The sequence below is a fragment of the Camelus dromedarius genome, chromosome 23 (assembly GCF_036321535.1).
Source record: "Camelus dromedarius isolate mCamDro1 chromosome 23, mCamDro1.pat, whole genome shotgun sequence".
NCBI lineage: Eukaryota > Metazoa > Chordata > Mammalia > Artiodactyla > Camelidae > Camelus > Camelus dromedarius.
In genome coordinates, this window is record NC_087458.1 from 15446636 (window position 1) to 15461442 (window position 14807).

General features: G+C 53.4%; 1 protein-coding gene and 1 pseudogene across 5 annotated transcripts in view; both read right to left on the bottom strand.

The window, feature by feature from the left end:
- Window positions 1–14807, bottom strand: part of CD247 (CD247 molecule) — a 79788-nt gene that overhangs the window by 1358 nt on the left and 63623 nt on the right. For 2 of the 5 annotated variants that reach the window (XM_010984451.3, XM_064477954.1), the window contains 6 exons: window positions 5688–5791; window positions 4433–4489; window positions 3786–3866; window positions 3438–3473; window positions 2557–2613; window positions 1062–1103 (listed from right to left, as the gene is read on the bottom strand). In XM_010984451.3, coding sequence (XP_010982753.2) covers window positions 1062–1103; window positions 2557–2613; window positions 3438–3473; window positions 3786–3866; window positions 4433–4489; window positions 5688–5791 — 377 coding nt within the window. The remainder of the gene's footprint in view (window positions 1–1061; window positions 1104–2556; window positions 2614–3437; window positions 3474–3785; window positions 3867–4432; window positions 4490–5687; window positions 5792–14807) is intronic. The other 3 variants (XM_064477955.1, XM_064477957.1, XM_064477956.1) reach the window with 3 other exon arrangements.
- On the bottom strand, window positions 5800–14244 carry LOC135318997 (mitochondrial carrier homolog 1-like; annotated as a pseudogene).

Genomic DNA, 14807 nt, shown 5'->3' on the forward strand with positions numbered 1-14807 from the left:
GCAGAGATGGGCTCCGTGTCCCGCTGGGAATGGCCCTGGTGCAATTCCTTTCCAGCTAAATTCTCACCTTCTCCCACCTTGTCAAGTGCTGCGCCCTACAGAGCTTCCTGTCAGACCACAGAGGAAGGAGAGCGCCCCAGCTGGAACACTGAGCTGGAGCCAGGGGACAGGGGGCAGTCCTGCTCCAGAGAATCGGCTGTCCCTGAAGCCTGGGCCTCCAGGAAGCCGGGACGTATCACGGGCAGAGAGTGGCTCATTGGCCTCAGCCCTCCTGAGCCTCCTTCCACTTCTTTGCAGGGGAACAGGCAGGCTGGTCCCAACCTCACTGGACCGTCTCTCTCCCTCTCTGGTCCAGAAGACAGATCAACAGCAGCCACACAGAAAAATCCTGGGGGCCATTTCGACATCACCCTGAACTCAGGCAAGCCGGGCAGCCTGAGATTTTAGAGTCAGTCGAGCGAGCTGTGAACAGCCTTGGGGAGGCATGAACAGCCAAGTGAGAACCCAGAGAACCCACCGGGGATTATATTTTAGAGAAGTAGGTTGGCTGCGTTTAGTTTGCATAATTATTCACACTGATCTGCATAAGCTAGGTACCTGGCTACAGCTATTTTTCTTGATTTGTTTTCCTTCAGTCTTCTCACCCATCCTCCCATCCTGTTAGGGGTGAGGATGCGAGGCAGAGCAAGGCTTCTGCAAGGGCCCAGAGCTGCAGAGAAAGTGGCAGGAAGTGGCTCGTGGGGCATCCTCTGCTACAAGACCACCCAGCCTCTGGGCAGCTGCCGCCAGTGTGATGGGGCGGCGCTCCCACGGCCTCCTGGCCTCCAGGTCAGAGCCAAGTGCTTGAATGGCTGAATCCCAACCCTGTCCCAGGGACTGACTGACAGAGGAGTTACCCCGGGCCTGAATGCGTGTCACGGGCTTGCCCAGCCCAGCTGTTGACAAGAGCTGGCACCGCCAACAAGCAAAACCAGGGAGCCTGACCTCGGCCCTGGTTAGACGGTGCCACCCTGGGAAGAAGGGCAGCAGTGTAGACCAGAGGCACTGCCACCAGCCCTTACCTGGTAAAGGCCGTCCTGCCCCTTGCCTCTTCGCCGCTGGTTCTGTGGGAGCGAGACAAGAAAAGGGTTAGAAAGTCAGACAGTCAGTACTACTCAGCCACAAGAAAGAATAAAATAATGCCATTTGCAGCCACATGGATGGACCTGGAGATCATCACATTAAGTGAAGTAAACCAGAAAAAGAAAAATACCATATAATATCACTTATATGTGAAATCTAAAAAAAAAAAAATGACCTAAATGAACTTATTTACAAAACAGAAACAGATTCACATAGGAAACAATCTTATGGTTACCAGGGGGAAAGAGGGTGGGGAGGGATAAATTGGGAGTTTGGGATTTGCAGATACTAACTACTATATAAAAAATAGATAAACAGCAAGGTCCTACTGTATAGCACAGGGAACTATATTCAGTATGTTGTAATAACCTACAATAAAAAATAATATGGAAAGGAATATATATACATATAAGTGAATCACTGTGCTGTACACCAGAGACTAACACTACATTGTAAACTGACTATACTTCAATTAAAAGAAAAAAGAAAAAACCATAAAGTCAGGCTGTCAGCAGTGGCCTTCCTGCCCAAGGGCCCTACTTGAGGGGCGCCCAGAGAGGAAGAGATGACTGTCCCCCAGCCAGCACCCCTGCCCCCGGGAGAGAAGGGTCCTCGGGCCACTGGTCAGACCTTGGCCTCTGCAGAGTAAGGTGAGGCCCGGTTCTGACCAGGCCCAGGCTTGCTCTGCCCAACTCAGATCCTCCCAGGCATCAGATTCTTGGATCTGGTCCACATGGGAGTTGCCCACATGGCCCACTGCTTGGAATTAAACGAGCTTCCCTGATGCTTTCAAAATTCTCGGCTAGTCATCAACGCTCCCTGGGAACGGCACCTACATCGTGGGGACAAGCTCGGACGTACAGCCCACTCCCATCCTGGCTTCCCTATTCACCGGCTGCGTGGCCGTGGGTAAGTTACTGCACCTCCTGTGCCTGGCAGGGCACACTTCTCACTGGGTTATTGTGGGAGTTACAGGAGACCATCTGTCTGGTAAAGCACTGACCAGGCCAGCTTCACAGGCATGTCACCAATGCAGTGACACAGGGGTCAAATTTAGAGGGGTTCAATGCTCTGTTCTCACTTTTTAGAAATTCTCAGTCATTTATGAACAAGGGCCCCTGCCATTCCAAGTGCAGATGATAATGACTGTTATTAATGGTGACAGATTTGACCTGTTTTTGCAAAGCACAGGCATCTTAGAATCTAACTTGGTTTTCACTCCTTAAAGGGCATCAGCCCTTCCGTAGTACCTTACATACTATCCAGTGGGCGAGAGCTGGACTAACCTCTGCCTCTGCCAGCCACCACATGGGCTTTTGCAGGTGATCAGAGGAAGGGGTGGGACTGGAGGCCTGTGGCAGGGTATCTGGAAACTTCTCTGGAGCAACCCCTACACCACCCAATCCTTGGGGATTAAGAAAGAGCAATGCTCACCTCGCTTTTCATCCCGATCTCGCTGTAGGCCTCCGCCATCTTGTCTTTTCGCAGCTCCTAGAGAAGAGGGTGCGAGACACTGGTTTTACCAACTAACGTAGAAAACTGTGGGCTCTCCTACAAGAGGAAGCTTCTGGATTCCCAACTTGGTCAGGAGTTGCAGGGGAGGCTTCCACAATCAAGGCTCCAGGCCTTATTCACACAAACATCTTTGCCAACAACCAGCTCCAACTCCATCCTCCTCAGCCCATTGGAACATTCTCTGAGCTGCCAGCCCTTTGCACGGAGCTGAAAAACTCAGGTTAGGTTCAAAAAGATAAGATGTGGAGTCCTAGCTAAAGGACACGCATGTTGGACAATGCAAGGGCTCACTGGGAGCTCCAGAATCATCTAGAGTTAGTTGTGTCTTTACACAGCCAGCACCATAAGCGATGGGTCAGCCAACTGCAGGACGGAAAGCGGGGTAGCTCTCCTTACAGCAGGTCACCGCCTACAACGTCCCTTTTGTGGCAGCCCCAGATCAACATCCAGGATGGTGAGGCTGACTTTCCAATGAGAGGCGAGACTCAGGGGATAACTCCAGCCCTAAGGAACAGGAGCCCCTCAGAGGGGCTTCCCCAGCCTGATGTTGCTGTCCCCCTAGGGGGTCCCCACCGGGCTTATCAAGGGAACTCCAACAGCAGGGAGGGAAGGCAAGCCAAGGGGCCTTCTGACAAGCAGCCGCTGCAGGCAGCAAGCAGGGGAGGCATTATCTGGCCCAGGGAAGTGATGGCCAAGCCAGGCAAAGACCACGGAGTAGGGAACAAAGCCTTCATCCAGGGCCCTCCTCCAGCCCTACCCGCCAACTTTCCAAGGGAGAATGTGACACCTCCTCTACTCACATTGTACACGATGTCCTGGGGGTTCTTCCTCCTCTGCTGGGAGAGACAAGGGGGAGAAGTTAGAGGTGGAGAAACAGGAACCCAGGCCAGGAGAGCTGCAGCACCCTCCCCATGCCCCGCGGCCCCACACCCTCTGTGGGCTCTGCCATCAGCCTGTCCCCTCCCTGTGGGGCAACGGGAAACAGGGCCTCCCCCTGTCCTCACGCCCAGGCCTCTCACATTACAGTGGAGGGTAGTGGCAGAGTGTGGCAGAGTGCCTAGGAGTCCTCTCCTCACTGCCCGGCTGAGCCCTTACACACACTCACACCCTCTCATCACACACAGGTGCAGAGACAGTTAAGGCCCTACCGGTTTCCCTCCCATTTCAGGGTCCAGGCCCCCTCTCTTATCCAAAACGGCATACTCCTCCCTTCGTCCCAGATTGAGCTCCTAAAACAGAGAGAAAAGCATCAGAGACCAGAAAGAGAAGCTCAGGAGGATGGGGCTGGCTGGACTGGGAGACCCCTCTGGGTGGTGGCTCACAAAGGAAAGAGCAGGGGCTGGGAGATTCATGGGGTACCATCATCTCCAAGAACATCTCAAAGAACATGCGTTACCATGCGGGGGACAGGGGAAAGCGGTGATCATCGGTTCGACCAAAGTCCCATTGCACGGGGAGATCGCTTCCCTACCGCAGGGAAGATTTTAGACGTTCCTTCTCCACCCCCATCGCTTCTGGCCTATGAAACCGCGGAGCAGGCACTACACCAAGTAGGCGCCTTCCGTGCATCAAATCGCTAGTGCGTGGCATCCTCGCAGTAACCCCACGAGGCAGGCACGCTGACTATCCCCGTTTTACGGGTTAGGAAACTGAGCCCCAGGGAGGTTAAGACGACTTGCAGGGCTGGCAGCCGTGGACCAGACGTACAGCCGAGCCCCTGGCCGCTGTCTTCCCCACGCCCCAGCTGCGGGCTGCACTTGCTCTCGGCGGGGCTCCACGGGAGAGGCAGACTTACGTTGTAGACCTGGTTCTGGCCCTGCTGGTAGGCGGCGACGTCCGCGCTCCCGCTGAACTGGATGGAGAAGCGGGGAGAGAGCGCGTTACGCCCCGCGCACGCAGCCTCGCCCCGCTCCTCGACGGCCAACGGCGCGCGCCCTGCCTGCCGCGGCTGGGCCCCTGCGGGGGCCGGTGGTGTGGGGGCCCCCTTTTCTGATCTCAAGTGTTCTTTCTCCTCCCAGGGGTCAAGTGCAGATACGGCGTCGGCCCCCAGCACCCGCTGCGATTTCTTCTCCCCCGCCCGCGGCCTCGCGCGTGCGCAGAAGCGCCAGAAGCACCGGGCTCGCGGGCCTCGCCCCCGGGTTCCGGGAAGTTCTCCAGGCCCCGCCCTCCGGGGCTCGGGGGACGACGGTGGCTGCGCAAGGTCCCACCTCCTATCTCTACCCCGCCTCAGGGTGCTTTCCGTGCTGCGCTGGGTCGCGCCAGCTTAATGTCCCGAGGACCTGGCCCAGGCACATCGCCTCGCTCGATTTTCAGTTCATGCCGCCTCAGGTGAACTCCAGGGGCTTAGCGATTCAGAGCATTGGGAGCCACCTGAGAGATCACCTAGAACAACGTCGTTCAGACTTAAGAAAATCAGTAAGGCTCTGTTCTTTATAACAAAATCTTTTTGCCAAACTCCAAAATCAAAAGGAGAAATGGATTGAGGCACGGGAAGTGATAATGACTTGAGTTTCCTGTCCCAGAAGTCCTTCCACCCTCTGCCCAGGCCATGGCCACCCGCAGCCCCAGCCCCTCCAAGAAATCCAGGGTCCGCAGGGGCACCAAGTGAAAACCCAGGCTCTGGGCCAACCCTCTCATGTACTGATGAGGAAGCGGAGGTTTCTAGAGAAAGGCTGGCAGGGCCTGGGTCAGCAACTGGACAGCAGGCTCTGGAAAGGGACCACAGGTCCCCACCTCCCTGTTCTTCACTGCCCGAAGCATAACCCCCTCTCTTGCTGGCAGAGCCCCTGCCCTGGGATGCTTTGATCCTCTGGCTCCTCACTAAGGCACCAGCACCAGGCTTGCCTTCCCACTCTGTCCAGCTCAGCCGGATACCACCCCCCACTTCCGCAGCCCACCCAGTGCGCACACTTGGCTGGTCCCTGCTTTGCCCATGGACACCAAGTCTCAGGTACCACCTAAGCTTGAGGCTTTCCAAGACCAAGTCCCATCTGAACATTCACTGAGTTGGGGAGCCCATGCCCTCCCCCCCAGAGCCCAGTGGTACCCACCTTCGCTCTCAGGAACAGAGCAGTGATAACGACGCCATAGATGAAGAGGATCCCATCCAACAGGTAGCAGAGTTTGGGATCGAGCAGGCCGAAGGTCTGTGCCGCTGTGTCAGGAGATGAGATTGGTCAACCAGGTAGCCCAGGTGGTGCAACATGTCCCCACAACCCCGAGGGGGCCATGACTGGTCAAGGAAATCATGACAGGGGACTGGATCCATTCTCCATACCCCTCTGACCACAACCACTCTTCTACCCACTGGGACCAGCCCCTGGGAAAACCTAGCCTGCCCTAACAACCTAGTGCCCCAACATGGCACCTGGTGGGGCCATGAGCTCTGGAAGACAGGAGCGAGGCAGAAACCAGATGGGAAGGGGAAACTGTCCGATGCCCACAGGACTGCTATTTAGGGCATGGGAGCCCAGCTGGCTGTGAGCACCATCTGAACCACACAGTCTGGACGCCTCTGTAAGATGCCCACCTCTGGATGAGTGGTACCACCATGGGGATTAGGGTCTGTGGCTCCCTAAGGCTTACCCACAGGCGGAGAACGGGACTGATGTTCAAAAGAGATGATTTCAATCTCTTAATTTCAACTTAATTAGGACTGTGAGAACCTGGGTTAACTCTTCCTTCCTGACTCCCTGCTTCCTCAGTGTCAGGCACTGAGCAGTGGGATCTGGTGCTGGGCTTCCCTCCCCTGGGCCCTGAGGGGTCTCATGAGATGAGGTGCTTTGGTGGTCCCCCCTCCACTCTTGAACCTGGCAATCTCCCTGCTCACCAGTCCTAGTTCCAAATCCTCAGCCTCATCCCTCCCTCTCTGCTCCCCTCCCCCACACTTGTCATTCCCAGGACACACCTTGCTCTTGCAGACTGCCTCTGTCCCCTCTATGTAGTCTCTCCCTGCAATACAACCATCTGATGCAGCCTACAAAATGCTGCTCAGAGGTCCCCTCTGTTTAGGCTGTTCCACCCCACATTGCCAAGGAACCCCTAATCCCTACTGCCATAATAGCCTTTGTCAAACTATAGTATGCATATTTAATTGGCACTGGCATTGGAATGCAATCTGGTTGAGGAAGGGGGTACAATAAATAAAAGCATTTTTATTTGAAATCTTACTGCACTGTGAGTGAGGAGACACATATTTTAGTCTAGACTGTTCTTTCTACCAGGCAAGTGTGCGGAAATCCAAGCTGTAAAACGAGGCATAGTACACGGCTCACTCCGCCCCTGCCTGGTATTGATAGGAGCAGAGGTCCCGCGGCCGCCTCCTCTCCCGAGGCCGGGGCGCCCTCTGTTGGCCGCCTGCAGGCCTACGTCGGGGCTAAGAGAATGGATTGCGTGCACTTGAACGCTGCCTTATCCTTACTAGCTATGTGACTTGGAGCGAGTTATTTATCCTAAGTCAGCTGCCTCTTCTCTTGACCGGGGTGAAAACTGCCACATTTCTTTAGTGTTCACTCCGTAGCAGACACTGCTTTGATGTAACAACTTGTCAGATCCTCGCAACAGCACCACACGGACACGGAGGCACGGAGAACCTCAGCTTTAGCCAGGAGCACGCGCAGCAAGTGGGAGGCAGCCCAGGACTGCCCCCCGCAGCGTGTCTCCCCTCCCTTTCCCCTCCTCCCCTGGGCCCAGCCCTGCCCATTCTCCTGCAGGAGCAGCGCTTTGGCTTCTCCTGCACGCCTGGGAGCGGGTTAGTCAAGGCTGCCCCAGAGTCCCGCCCCGGCAATCCCTCTGTCCTCAAACCTTTGGCTCCCTCCCTAACTCAGGACTCCTGCTGGCCCCAGGCAATGATCTCTGTAAACTTCTCAGTCCCTGCTCAGACACCATCAACCTCTCAGTCTTTCTGAGCAAAGTCCAGCCCTGACCTAGCAGTTCAGATCCAGTCCCTACCGCGCCTTCTCCCCACACAGCCCGGCTCCTCGGGCTCCACCCTCCTGCCCTCCCTCTGGCTGGTTCCTCTTCCTGCCCTGCGGTTGCTAGCACCACCCGCTCCACTCAACAACTGCTGGAATGGGACTCCCGTCACTGCCACAGCCCCTAGTGAGAATGCATTGTGCTGATGGAGGTGCCAGAGCTTGTCTCCCAAATTGCAGTGTACAGACAGCCTGTGTTGGGTGACCAGAACCTGCTCCATCCAGGCTGCCAGCACTGGATTACAATGGCTGCACCTTCATTCATGGCTCATCCTCCACACCACCATCAGAGCACTGAGCCCAGGGGAGACATTCACTAAACAGAGGGAACTTTCAGGGATGATGCCAGGGCCCCTCCCACCCAAGGTTGGCCTGCCCTCTGGCCCTGAGGGAGCGCCAGAAGCCCCCACTGACCGAAGGTGGGAGTCTGAACGTCTCTAGGAGACAAGCCAGCCCCCCAGCAAAGGCCACCAAAGCTGGGGTGATTATTTTTTTTTTCTTTTAGGACTGGAGAGGAGGTGTCAGCAGCGATTTATGGAGGTGGTTGAGATTCAGAAAAAGGGTTGGGAGAAAATCGCTCAGTTGCCTGTCACATAAAATGAGAACAGAAAAATTACTGGACAGTAAATTTAGAACAAATAAGAAGAAATATTTCTTGGTGTTGTGCAGAACCAGCATGGCGGGGGTGGCGGGGATTGAGAGCCTCCCCAGAGATAAGTAATAGGGGCAAGTTTTCTTTCTTTCTTTCTTTCTAAAGAGCAGCATGATTTTATGACCAGTGACAAGCATGCTGTATGTGGTTTGGTCGAGGAGAGGCTATTAATCGCTATGCACTTCCCAGCGTAGGGACTCTCTCTCTCCCTAGTCCAGCTGTGTCTGTGCTGGGAGGGATAGGCCTGAGGAAGGCAGTGATAGTCCAGAAAGTTCCTTGGAGGGACCCAGGACCTAATTCAATTACGTGATTAAGTAAATATTTATTGGACTTCTGCTTGATGTCAGAGAATGTTGAAATAGAAAGAGCCCTGGACTGGGTGTCAGGTGGGTTTAGTCCTTCCCCTGCCACTAGGTAGCTGTGTGGTCTTGGACAAGTCACTTCACCAGTCTGTGCCTCAGTTTCTCCATCTGTAAAACAGTGGATAATCTTATCTACCTTAAGGGTGTGGTGAGAATCAAGTAAGAGAACGTATTCGTGGGTGTTTCTGTAAGTTTCCTTCATAAGGACAATGATGTCTAACATTTCGGTAGGGTCTTCCGAGTCCCTGCCTTCATGGGGTTTATGGCTTAGCTTAAGAGGCCAGGCCCAGAGTGGAGGGGCTTCCCTTGAACAGCAGACAGCTTTCCAAGATGCCAGCTCAAAGGTACAAATCATAGACACTCCCAGGAGTCCAGCTTCTTCCTTGCCCCCTCCACCCCCAAGGCAGAGACCTGTTCGCCTCTTTCCCTGAGCCACTTGTGCATCTTGTTTCTGCATTCAATTTAAAAGACAGGCATTTGATGGGGTTATATGGTGGCTGTTTTCCTATCCACCTGGAGAAGTGGTTTTATCTCATGCGCCTCCTGTCCCCCACCCCAGATCCACAGCACCAGGAGAACCCCAGTGTTTGAACAAGTACCCAGATACTGATTGAGGGTTCTCACACAGACCCTGAATCCTGGCTGCATATGTGAATCACCCCCCAACCCCCCAAGTTCTCATTTAATTGGTCCGGGGTGGGGTCTGGGTATGAGCATGGGCTGGTGCCCGGCAGGGTTGAGATGCAGAGCTGTAACATCACTCGTGCACAGCCTTCCATAGCAGCACAGCCACACCCTACAACAAGTATACATTTCGCTGCCAAACAGAGACAAAGAACGAAATTAAAGCCTCAGTCTCTCATCTGCACTGTAATTTTTGTGCACTTCTGAACAGCGTATTGAACTTTTCTAAGCCTCAGTTTCCTCATCTGTAAAGTGGGATAATAATATTCTCTGTCTCATTAGGTGGTGGTGAGGCTTAATTAAGATAATTATTATGGGGTTCAGGACCAAGCATGTAATAAGTGCTCCGTAGGTCAGCTATTGTTGTCACTGTGATTTTTTTGTCCCAAATCATCACCCATACATTTATTTGAGGGAGAAAGGGTCAAATTGTATCAGGAAATTTTAAGCCTGTTAGGACTAGGGACACTGATCTGCCTAGCTTCTGGGTGCTCCCAGCTGCACAGGTAACCAGACCCTGCATGTGAGGTGTCACCATGAAACCAACCAGTATTTGATGAGGGGCTGCGTTCTGAGCAGTCACATGATTTCCCATTCAGGGGGTGCTGCCTGTGTATCAGAAAAGTAGTGCTGAGGAAAACAAAGACAGAACTTAGCAATAGCTTCCCAGCCCAGGCCTGAACATGATGGTGGCCTCAGGAAAGGGGATCTCGCCCTGTTCACAAAGCAGGAACGTGGTGTTCTCAGCTGAGCTGCAGGGTGAGAGCTGGGGGTGGGATCTGACGCTGTGAGCCTTTTCCCGCCCAACTTAGGTCTCCAGGAGCTGCTCTCTGGCCCCCTGGCACCAGGCAGCTCAGCAAAACTGAGAAATAAGGGATTCTACCCCAATTTCCCAACCCCACTCCAATTTACCCAGGTCCAACAGGTGACCCAATGCACAGGACACAGCCCCAAGCCCCCTGGACCAGCACAGCAGGACAGACACATGGCAGGTATGGAACCGAAGCCCAGCTGGGCTGGAGCACACCTGGGTGCTGCTGGGTTGGAATTGTCTCGCAGGTGCTCCCAGATCAGGCCTCACTCAAGGTGGCCAGGCTGAGACAGAGCAGTTCTATAGGTGATTCTAATTACTTCAGGCCAAAGTACAACCCCAATAGTCCCCGGAGGAAAAGCAGTCTGGAGCCTGGGAAGACTGGCCCTGCACACTCAGGTGCTTCCAGCAGTGGACTGGAACCCTGGGGACCAAGGGGAGCCTGGCCTGCAGCCCGCAGTTTTTCACGACCAGGAGATCACCAGCCAGCAGTCTCGCTGTGGTCCCCATCACAAACTGGGTGCAGCTCCATATGGCCAGGGCCTGACTGAACTGGGACCCTGGATTCCAGGTGTTTCCTAGCCCCCGTGTCATCACACTGTCATCCACCAGTTAGGCATTGATGACGTGGACCAATAGCTTACAGCCCCACCAGAGAACCACCTCTCCCAGGAGGTGAGGGATTAACCCGACAAAGAATCCCAGAAGGCCCTCCTCCTGGAAATCTCCCCAGTGTAGCTCAGCATACCACTGTACTTAGCCTCCAGTCCCCAGACTGGACCACACAGCTCACTGAGATGACAAGCAGGGGGTGGGCCAGCATCCCAGGCACATACTGCATCATCACCCAGAGGCGTTCTCCTTCTCTTCAAGAAGCGAAGCCTTCACATCACCTTGTTGGAAGCCTGCTCGACCTCATCCAGAGGGAAAACCTTCTTCTACTGCCCCAGGTCATAGAGGAGAGGGCGCTGGACATCACTGGGGGCCTCAGAACTTGCACAATGCACTTGGTGAAGATGAAGAAGCTGAGCAGACAGAGGACCTTTCTCCCCAGTAAGTTGGTCCCAGTGGTGGGGGCGTTGGCTCCTGATCCATCTGGAGGGGCCCCATCACATAGGGCAGAGGGTGGCTGAGCCCCGAAAAGAGCCTCAGTGCTCAGTGCACTGTTCCTGGAGCCCAGGCCCTTGGACGCACAGTCCATCCTGCAGCCCAGGGTGGCATGGACATTTGCAGTGCCCAGGCAGCAAATCGTGAGCCCCCACTGCCAGCTCCCCACCCCCCGGGCACCACTTCCCATCTGAAGCTCCCAGGGCACCTCTGTGCTTTTTACTTTAAGCGCAGTAAGCTGGAGCCTTCCCGCAGGGTAGCAGGTGTGAAAGGAAAATCAAAATTGTGTCAGAATGGCTAAGAGAGCTCTATAAAATTGAGCTGGGAGGCCGTTAAGAAAGTGTGACTTATGCACGGCCCAGCCTGGATGGAATCTGACCTTTTGACCTGATGATGTCATCCAGAAACTCAAGATACCTACCCTACAGTAACTCACGACAGACTGCCCACTTCTGGGACCCCTCGACTCTAAGACAACTTGTGATTCCTTAAGGATGAGTATCTTCTGACTCATGTCCGAGTCCATCACAGTGCTCACAGGGCAACATTTAACGACATGGTGACTTTTTGTCTTTACAAGTCCCCTCTCGGAACACTCATTTCAGGTTACTCAAATCTGTGTCTCCTGAATACTTAAGACCCCAAATAAACTCTTTTCTTACTTGCCGTCTCCTGCGGTATTTTTGGTTGACGCAGGATACCTGGAACAGGCCCCAGGACATGCCCAAAGGAGGCTCCAGGGGAAACCAGAGATGGATCACGGTGTAGCTATCCATACGGCTCATTGAATCTAAAAATGTTCCAAGTCTTATTAGTGAGAGTCAGCCCAGCGATCTCTGTACACCCTTTTGTCATCTTCACAACAGCCCTGAGTTTAGGACGTTTCATGGCACTGACCATTAACAGGAAGAGTCTGGGGCCCCAGAAGTCAGCCTGGGGGAGGCACCCACCCCAACAGGGTCTGGCTTCTTTGGGCGAGCTGTATTTGAGCTGTGTTTGAGCTGTGTTATTTGTCTACCTCCCAGGCAGGCTGTGAGCTTCTGCAAACAGGGGGAACAGGACTTAATCCTCTCTGTCCTGCCATTGCCCCAAGCTGCAGGCACACCCTGGTGTCCATGTCCCCCTCCAGCAAATCCTATTTAGGAGCAGGGCATCTGCTGAACTCCCTCACATCCCACTAGTAAGGATCCCTCCCATTTGGACCCCAATTTTTACTTTTAAAGTTACTTCCTGTGCCTGATCAAATTTGATTCTCATGAGAGCCCAAAAAGTAGGAAGGGGGCTATTACTGGGTCCAATTCCCAGGCTGATAACCTGAGACCAGTGGAATCAAGTCACTTCCCTGAGGACACCTGCGGGTTAGAGGCCGAGCTGGGACGACTGGTCTCCTGATTCCGGGTACTTGTCTAACCACTCTGCCTTAGGTGCACCTCACCTTTGGGTACAGAACGCAGAGTTTCAACCCAGCTCTCAATTCACAGCCCTTACTCTTTGCCGGCTTTTGACACTTAGTCACGGCAGCTTGTGAACTTTTCCCATCGTGCCTCCCTCCCCAACAAGCCCTGGAAATCACAGATGATGCATTGTGGTTTCACTTGCTTATTTCCCCTCCTCACCTAAGCACGGACGGTGCCACTTAAGAAGAGGAAAGAGCAGAGGCCTTAGAGCCAGAAAGGCTAAGATTTAAATTCTGAATCTGCTGCTTACTGGCTTTGTGGTTTGGGACAGCTTTCTTAAACACTCTGAGCTTCAATTCCTCCGCCTGCAAAAGGGTTTGAATAAGACTGACTTCACAGGGCAGTTATGCAGATGAAATGAAACAACAGTATACAGGGCAGTGCCCGGCCTGGTGGCACGTGCTGAGCCCGCAGGTCTAAAGTGACCTTCTTTGCTACAATAGAGGATCTGGAGGTACCAGCAGCAGCAGGCATGGACCTGGGCTTCCCGCCCCTTCATGCCAAGGTGGGGATGGAACCTGGTTAGCATCCCCAGCTCAAGATGGAGTGACTCACCCTTCAGGGTGTATGAGGATAACACACACACACGTTGCCTGGCACAAGGCAGGAGCACAATCACGTGCGGACATTCTGAGAACTCCCGGCTTCACAAAATGGTAACGCGGTAACTTACGTTTGCACTCAGTGTACGGTTTAGGGAACTCTCTGCCCTTGCGTTTTCTGATTTAATCCTCAGAACTAATTAATATGGGCAAAATTACGGCCAGTTCTATTCAGATGAAGAAACTGAGGCTCAGAAAGGTCACAGAGCTAGAAAGTTCTCAAGGTTCGTCTGATACAGAGTTCCTTGTCTCTCCACATTATCCTGGTGCCTCTGGGGTTTCTCTCATCCAGAGAGCTTCCCATCTTTTGTAGGAATTTCTTCTCTGATACCTCAAGCCTCTGCTTGAATACCTCGGGTAACAGAGAGCTCACCACCTGTCAGTTACTGGTGGAGAGTGCTAATTCTCAGAGCTTTGAAAAAACAACTTTGGTCCTAGTTCTGTCTCCAGAAGCATGAAGAACACAGATTCTCCCACTTTCATAGGGCCTTTAAAATCCCACCCGTGTCCAGCTTGTCTCTCTCTTAATAAGAAGCAGTTTAGCATCGCAGCAAGACTAAATCCTTTGAAGGTAGACATCTTGAGTCCGAGACCTGGCCCTGCTACTTAATTAGCTGTGTGCACATGGGATGATCATAGCTACCTCCAGGCTGAGCGAGGTGAATGGAATGGGCTGGGTACCTAGTAAGCTCTCAGTCCATAGGCACTAATGGTATCAATACTAATAGCATACGATTCAGGCAGGAGCGGACAGCTACCAAGCTCCCTGACCACCTTGTGTATCTCCAGCCTTGAGCCCCAGGTCCTGCTGCTGCCCAGCCCCACCCCCAGACTCAGACACAATGGGTGATGGTGTTGCAGGCTAAGAATTTAGAAAACAGGAAGTCATGTGTTTTCAGGAAGGCAGTGGCAGCAGCGATGGGGGTGCCTGAGCTGGGGGTGATGCCCAGCCCATCGACCACAGCACTCCAGGCAGCCAGACCTCCTGCTCAAGGGAGTTGCTCACTTTCATTGAGCAACTAACTTTTGCTGCAGTGGGAAAGATACAGACTAGATACATAGGATAATAGTTACAACCTCCAGTTGAAGATTTACTTTATGCCAGGAAGTAGGTGTGAGTTTTCTCATTTCGTCCTAACAGCAACTATGACTTTACAACTGGGGAATCTGAGACTTGGAGAGGTTTATTAACACCTAAGGTCTAGAGGCAGGGATGAACCCAGGCCTGTCTGAATCCATAATCTAGATATCATTTGGTCCAGACTTGGTACTGCCCTTGGACCACTTACTGGTCTTCAGGGATGGGGAGAAGGGTTCCTCACCAGGCAGTGGAGACCTTCTTTCTCAAAGGATCCACATTTGTAGATGATATCCTGACTCTAAAAATGCCTTTTTTCTTTAAGGAGGCAGGGGGCTGAAAATGCTAGGGGGTTAACAGGTATCACTGGCCTGCTATCAAATGCGAGGCCAGGACCCTCACTGGCCAATGCCCATAAAGGCTGACCCACTTGGAGATGCCCTA